This window comes from Neltuma alba, unplaced genomic scaffold, assembly GCF_004799145.2.
Source record: "Neltuma alba isolate B1F8T4 unplaced genomic scaffold, ASM479914v2 tig00012010_pilon, whole genome shotgun sequence".
NCBI classification, from domain to species: Eukaryota; Viridiplantae; Streptophyta; class Magnoliopsida; order Fabales; family Fabaceae; genus Neltuma; species Neltuma alba.
The window spans coordinates 22210-30179 of NW_021636581.1; the positions used below are offsets into that span (position 1 = coordinate 22210).

The 7970-nt window shown below is 32.5% G+C and overlaps 1 protein-coding gene across 1 annotated transcript; it reads left to right on the forward strand.

Annotated features, from left to right (window-relative positions):
* Positions 1 to 4112: 4112 nt before the first annotated feature.
* Positions 4113 to 5092, forward strand: LOC114721096 (uncharacterized). The gene is made up of 2 exons (XM_028906909.1): positions 4113 to 4535; positions 4638 to 5092. Exons 1-2 carry the CDS (start codon positions 4184 to 4186, stop codon positions 4787 to 4789), a joined length of 504 nt encoding a protein of 167 aa, XP_028762742.1. The 5' UTR covers positions 4113 to 4183; the 3' UTR covers positions 4790 to 5092.
* Positions 5093 to 7970: the final 2878 nt, after the last annotated feature.

Sequence of the window (7970 nt, forward strand, 5' to 3'; positions counted from 1 at the left end):
GCCTCAAATTGGCTTGGGATATGGGGTTTAAGAAGATAATTCTTGAATCTGATTCAAAAAATGTGGTTGACATGATTGTTGGAAATAGGAACAAGTCCATGTATAGTCTCGTGATTATTCAGGTTATGAATATGCTAAAGCTCCAGTGGGAGGTGAAAGTCTTGCATGTATCTAGACAGCAAAACCGAGTAGCAGATTCTCTTGCAAGGGATGGGTTATCCAAGACCGCTTTTTTGACTACATGTCCTTCTCATTTGAGGAGCTTAGTTTCTGAAGAGTGTCTGGGATCTAAATCCCCATCTACTTAGTTTATTTTGTTTTGGGCGTTTTGTCCTCTTTGTAACCAAAAAAAAAAAGAGTGGGTCCTGTGTTTAGGACTGGAGGAGTATTCATTAAAACATTTGTGTACTTTTGTGAATAAGATGTGTGATTTTTTTAGTTATGTATAGATATTTTTATATTAAAAACAATCTTATTCAAGATATTGTTTTCTCAAATCACGTTGGTTAAAATCTGTATGATTTGGCCCATGCACATATGGTTTGTCATTTTGCGTCTGTGTTTTCAGTCTCCTTACTCGGTCCGTGTGTCATAAGGGATGGTTAGTTACTCTGTCAAGCATATTGTTTGGGTCTTCCTGTACGCGCGCGCGCACACACACGTATGTATACACAACACACACACACATATATATATATATATATATTGAACTGGCCAAAAAAGACCTAACAGAAATAATTTAATCTTAGCAAAGATTAAACCAGTAGTTTTTTCGTTTTATTTGTACTTTTCTTTCCAGCATATAAAAAAAAAAAGATTAAACCAAAGCGAAATGAAGAAGTTACGAACTACTACCTACGGTTCTTAACGTAGGATCTTATTTGACTTTTATTTTGATCCTAAATATAATATTTTAATCTATTTTGTGTCTAATATTTATGTATTTTTTTCCAATATAGTCCTTCTAACAATAGTAGTTCTAACCAATACACTTAATTAGCAATAATATTTTAGGAAATACATCTATTTATGATAAATAACTAACTTAACTTCTATCTCTAATTTCCTCAAATTAGTTAACTAACTCTTATAATTAGGATCGGAAATAGTAATAAATATTGATACCAGCAATAGTTAAAGGGTTCTGACCACTTAAACATAGAGTTTTGAATTTGAATGAGTTTATGTGAATGAAAAAAACTTGCTGGTGAAATAATCCCTGCGATTGAAGCAGCTAAATAGTTAATCAAGGAATCAGGCATGTTATTTATATCGTCTGTGTTGGCATATTGCCTTTCCTCTTTCAAAGGAACCAGGTAACACTGTAAAAGAAGTCTCTGGCCAAAAAAAAAAAAACTGCAAAAGAAGCAATGCGTATAAAATAATGAAGAATAAAAATCTTTAACCGCAACCTAAGCATTCAAAGATAAACGGAACCTGAGCAATGCAGGCATTATGTCATTGCATTGGATGAGATGCGATTCAGCATCAATGAGGAGGTTTATTATGAGCATTTCACCTTTTTTTCCAAAAGAAAAAAAAACTGTTTCTGGTTCTTAATATAAAATTAGATAACTAATTTATTAATATTAAAAAAATTAGTTCATTTAGTTATTTGTAATAAATATATATTGTCTTTTTAAAAATGTCATTGTTACGAGGGAAAAGTAGTATGATGGTCCTTATAGTTTTATTAGATTTCGAATCAGGTCCCTATATTATTTTTCCTTTTAATTTAATCCTTGCTATTTATTTAACTATTTTTGTTAGTCCTGTCATTAACATAAGCCGTTAGTTTAAACTGATTAACTGATGGGGCATTACATTGAGCACGGAAAGGACATCGAAACCCCCTCTCTTCTCTCCCAGTTGCTTCTGCTCTTTCTCCGGCAAAACATGAGAAAGGACGTTTGGGTCCTCCACGACTCAATGGTCTCCAATCTCTTATTCATCACTTGAAGCTCTTCCTCCAATGTTTTCTAATCTTCCTTCAACCTTTCTATGTCCATCATCAACACTTCGTCCTGCACACTCTACTCATTCTTCCCCTGAAGCAACAGAGAAGCGAGTATTTACAGAGCCTAAAAAATTCTGACAATGATCGGTGAGGGGGTGCTGACAATGGTGGATCTGACACCTCTTGCAGCAAAAAATTCTAGCCATATCAACTACTCCTCCGGTCCTAATTATAAGACCCAATTGACTTATTTGAGAAAATTAAGGAAGTAAGTTAAGTTGGTTATTTATAATAAATAAATGTTGTTATTCCTAAAATATCCTTGCTAATTAAGTATATTGGCTAAAACTATCATTATTAGAAGGATTATCTTGGAAAAAAAATGCATAAATATAAGAGAGAAAATGGATTGGGTCTTATAATTAGGACCAAATAAAAAGTCAAATTGGGTCTTATAATAAGGACCGGAGGAGTATATTGGTATAATGTGGCGGTGAAGAGGGAATGGGAGGAAGAATATGTGCAGTTTGTGATTTTCGCTATTTATTGTCTTGGATTTTGTAGATGATGGGTAGTGAAGAAGATGACAATGGAATGTTTCAGAGTGAAAATGAACGAGGAATAATAAGTTGAGTGGTTTGTCTTGCAAGAATGTTTTGCTCTCACCTAGGAAGAGTTTTTGTGAAGACATTCTTTCTCGTAATTTTGACTAGAGAGAGAGCGGAAGCAACTGGGAGAGAAGAAGTGGTAGAATCATGCTGTCCTTTTATGTGCTTAATCCGTTTAAACTAACAGTTTATGCTAATGCAAGGACTAACAAAAAATAGTTGAGTAAATAATAAGGATTGAATAAACAAAAATTACAACGATTTGATTCAAAATCTAATAAAACTATGAGGATTGTTATATAAGTTTTCCCTTGTTATAATCATATGTATTGAAATAATTATTGTAACTACTGTAGAGATTACCGAGAAACAAAATAAATCAATATAAAAAATAAAATAAATTAAGAGTTTTATATTTATGATCAAGGTGAATTTTTAACTTGCACCTGTATAGAATCTTTTTTTTCTTTGATACTGACAGACCGCCTCATACGTAATGTTTGGGACCGCGCATGATTTGCTTGGGCCTCAAATGAACTTTGTTTATGGATTTGGGCCCCCAGAGCACTACTCACTTGGCTCGAATAAGATCCGAGAAATAAAACAAAGACAAAATCAAGCGGTACAATTCCACCCTAATCCGACCTGATCTCCGGGTCCACGATAACAAATGGGTTATGCAATGTTTATTACTACCTCTAATCTCATTTATGAGACCTTATCTATATATTATAAATAAGATGTTATAAATAGAACCGGAAATAGTATTTTAATGCAATGTACTTGATATTTGTGTGTATAGAAGCAAAGACTGATATCCTGTAATAGGTAAATGTCAATAATTTTTATAAAATATTAACGTATATATTCAATAGAAAATTGATAAAGGACCTAACATTTCATAATTAAACAATTCAAAAAAATTAGAAAACTGGAAATATTTTTCATGTGTTTTATGAATTTTGAAAACTAAATGGTGCTGCTCATAATTTGTAAAAAATTTGTGATGAGTCAAAATGCATATTTATGCTGGAAGTTTTGATTTAAGAGCATTGGGTATTTGGAAATTTTTTTAGGAGCAAATTTACTTCAAAAATTTAAAAATGTAGCAATATTATTCTCTGTAGCAAAAAAACTATCGTTGACTATTAAAATACTGTTAAAATTTTTTATTGAAGTGGACAATATTGTAATGATTTTAAATTCGTGACAAATTTACTTTCAAAATAACTTCTAAATATTTAACGCTCTTGAGTAAAAACTTTTTAAATATTTGACATCAACGGTAATAAAATTTACGTTGTAGAAATGATTTTCATTTTAGAAATCCTTCTGCGGTCTCATCTCGAAGGTACTACATAAAGTGGCATGTAATTCTGGGAGCTCTGCCTCTGAGGATATGTGGGAACGTAATTTGTATTGTAGTCTTGAGTGAGGTCCCACTTGTGCCAGGAAGCTTTCACCCACCTTCCGAGAAGCTTCCTTTGCAATTTAAGACGACATACCTCACCTTCACTCTCCCCTCGCAGAACTTGTAGCGCCACTTCTCACGCATTGCCGATTCCACAACATACCCGCTTATTCTCACGCCAAAAACAAAATATTCATCCTTCTCAACATGTCTTTTCCGTTCCCACGTCACCGTCGTAAGGTCTCCGGCAACCCTCCCTCCGCTTCCCACCGCCAGCACTCCGTCCTTGCCCCTCTTTGTGCCGGATTTTCCCTCAATCTCCCCCTTCCGTCGCCGCCCTTCCTTAACACCGACTCCCTCCGACTCACCAAGGTCCTAGTGAACGTGACCATCGAGAACAGCTTGGGTCCGGTGCAGGTTCTGATCTCCCCAGACGACACCGTCTCCGACCTGATCAAGGCAGCCCTGGCCATTTATAACCAAGAGAAGAGGAGGCCTTTCTTGAATCTTAAGGATCCCAAGCACTATGCTCTCCACTACTCTCCCTTCTGGCTCGAAAGTATCACTTTCACTTCTCTTCCTTTTAGCTTTATCGAGTCATTTTATATTTCTCGATTCTCACAATCTTTCCCGTTCGCCTGCGCTGATCGGTGTTTTGCAGGTTTGAATGCTAACGAGAAGCTGAAGAACTTGGGGTCAAGGAATTTCTTCCTGTGTTCAAAGCCCTCCACTGCCTCTTCTTGCTCCGAGCAAGCCAATATGAGTAAGGATTCTGCATTTCCATTGATGCTGTTCGTCCATCTCCCCTTATAATTATCCCACGTGAATTTGTATGTCCTTGTTTCCTCAAGCCCTTGTCGTCTTTGATTCTGGGAACTATCCGTAGCTGTTAAATAATTAAGATATTTAGCTGCACGCACACACACAGGTGCCTTTAATCTGTTAGCCTCTACGTTGCATTGGTATGATGAGACGATTTACTGCTTCCGGTTTGATGTAAATAATTAAATAGGACCAAGTTTTCATCTACGCATGATGTGCCTCTGCGAAGATCGATGGATTTGATGTGACTATCTTTCAAGTATGTATTGTTCTAACGATAAACTTCTTTCTGCAGAGACTTGTTTTTTAAAAAAAGAAAGATGGATTGATAATTATATGGACATATCATATATATAGTGACTTGTCCTTTTGGGGACATATGATAAAATTGGTCTGACACAGTAAAGATTAATAGGGACATACTACCTCCGGTCTTTATTATAAGACCCCGTTTGATTTTTTGTTTGGTTCTAATTATAAGACCCCAATATATTTTCTCTCCTATATTTATGCATTTTTTTCCAAGATAATCCTTCTAATAATGATAGTTCTAGCCAATATACTTAATTAGCAAGGATATTTTAGGAATGACAACACTTATTATTACAAATAACTAACTTAATTACTTCCTTAATCCCCTCAAATAAGTCAACTGGGTCTTATAATTAGGACCGGAGGTAGTATATAGCAACTGCGAATACGTATATGTTGCCCATACGTAACGTAATCTTAAGCTAGAATAGAATGACTGCATTGCCTATTCATTTATATATTAATGGTCGATGGTATATTGATGTGACTATCTTTCAACTCTCCATGCGATTATTGGAAACTTATAATGATGAATAATCCAATTTATTCATTTTTTGTTGAATAGGTTAAATTTTCAAAGTCAAAGGGCAATAATGGTGTCATTTGATTCGGTAAAAAAAAAAAAATCACCTGAAAGAAAATTTATCGAAATAAGTTTTTAAAATATTATCCAGCTTATGCGTAGGTCATAAGTTCACAAAAATCTGTTTTAATTAATTTTTGGAAGTAATCTTATTGAAGAGGGAATGTTTTCATAGAAAATTATTTGGAAGATGGGATTAAAAGAAATTTATCTCTTAATGACAAAATTATATTTTGAGTTATTTCAGAAATCAAGCACTTTACGAAAACAGAAAATTTTAAAATTAGAATTGTCTCAAATCTACAACAAAAATGTACTAGTAGCGTGTTACTTGCACTCCGTTCAATTTATAAGCCCCATATATGCGATGAACACACACACACAAATAATAATTTAATCCGTCAAGAGATGAAAAATAAAATAATAAAAATGTGTGGAAATAAATTAAGTGAGCTCATTCATTCTTTCTGACGAGTACTTACTTTTACCCACTAATATTTTTTTAATGCAATTTACTCACTAATATCTGACGACTCATAGCCGCGTGATGCACAGTTAATATTCCAATAAATTATACAAAAGATACAGTCGTTTGGCGAATAATATAATGTGTGTGTAGCTTCAATATATATTTTTTTTAAAAAATATACACACCTCTTGTATGTAAGTAAGAAATTGCTATTTAGATATATTAATATATATCTGAGTCAATGAGAACAATTAAAATGAATTTTGACGAATTATATTTTCATTCGATAATTATTAACTTATGATAAACGTGATAACTGGAAAAGATAGTAAGCTAATTTCAGATCGCTATTCTTATTTTTATATACTGGGCATTGAACTGCTTTGACCAAATGACCTGCGATGAGTTGATCTCCTTTCATCTTTGTTTCAATCCTTGTTGCCAGTTTGGTTGAAAATGTTCAATTTACTCGTTAATTATTAGCTTTTCAATAGTCAAGTTCACTTTCTACGATCTGGCTAGCTATTTGGGAGCCATGGTTTTGGTAGAAGGGAGAACAACTTCCTGCAATATTTTTTGGGTTAAATAATCTTTGATCCTCAAGTTTATCCTTCCTCAAGTTTCAAATCATAGACTTTGGTAGGTCAGATGGTTCAAATTTTTATTGGATTATACCGATCAATGTTTTAAATAAAAAGAAACTTGAGAAACCAAAACATGTTATTTAAAATTTGAGCGATAAAAATTAAAGTAAAGGTAAACTTGAAGGACTAAAATTTGTATTAACCTATGCTTTTTTTTCATAAAATCTATTTTACTTAAAAATTATTTTTTCATAAAATATATTTTACCCAAAATAGTTTTTTTCAAAATATATTCTCTACGATTTGAATCTTCTAAAATAACTCAAGTGTAGCTATTAACCTCCTTTTTCATATTATCTTCTTAATAATAAAAAAACAGATAAATATTTGTCTGTATAGCTTATTTATCTTCTAAACTCGTTGCTCAATACCTTTTATCCTATATGATTTCACCAAAGACAGTTGATAATATTTGATAGAATCAGTCACATCTAAATTTGAAAATCGATGCATGTTTTGAAATTCAGGCTGAAGATCTAACTATTATTCAAACGCACTAACAATACTGAGCTAAACATATTTATTGAAATGAAAATAGTCGAAACATACCAAGTAAACCTACCTTAAAATTGCCGATACTACACTTTACTAGAAAAACCAATCACTATGAATTGTTTTTATAAATAATTTAGTAATTATCTTAAAAATACTTTAGATGATTTTAAAAAAAAGTTATATTCAATCACAGTTACACACTGTGGAATTTGAATAATCTGAGAAAGTGAACTAATTGAGTTAAATTTTAAGTAAGAGTCCTTATAAACAAGTTATTTAGATTTACTGCGCAATAATTAAATTATTATTGCAGATGAAAGAAAGTTAGTTTCATGAAATAAATATTTTGTTAATCATTATTTCTCAGAATAAATAAAATGGATTTATGCAAATAGAAAATATTGAATATTGGACGTTGGCAAAAACAAATATTGTTCACATTGGAGTAGCTATTAGGGAGAATCTTGACAAAAAAACTTTAAATTTTAAAATTTTAAATTAGTTTTATTTATTACATTTTAATAATAAGGCAAACTTCAACATATTTAATTTTTGCAGCCATTCACACTTGAAATTTTAGATGTATTTTTGTGAAATTTACTCTAGATATTAGATAGGCACTTGTTACTATTTAATACAGTAATTTATTCACGACGATCAAGCCCACGC

What these genes read in the sequence shown, in the direction of transcription:
- LOC114721096 (XM_028906909.1), top strand. Translation starts at nt 4,184, where the DNA reads ATGTCTTTTCCGTTCCCACGTCACCGTCGTAAGGTCTCCGGCAACCCT. An exon ending in CTCTCCCTTCTGGCTCGAAA is followed by an intron (nt 4,536 to 4,637) that starts GTATCACTTTCA and finishes GGTGTTTTGCAG; the next exon opens with GTTTGAATGCTAACGAGAAG.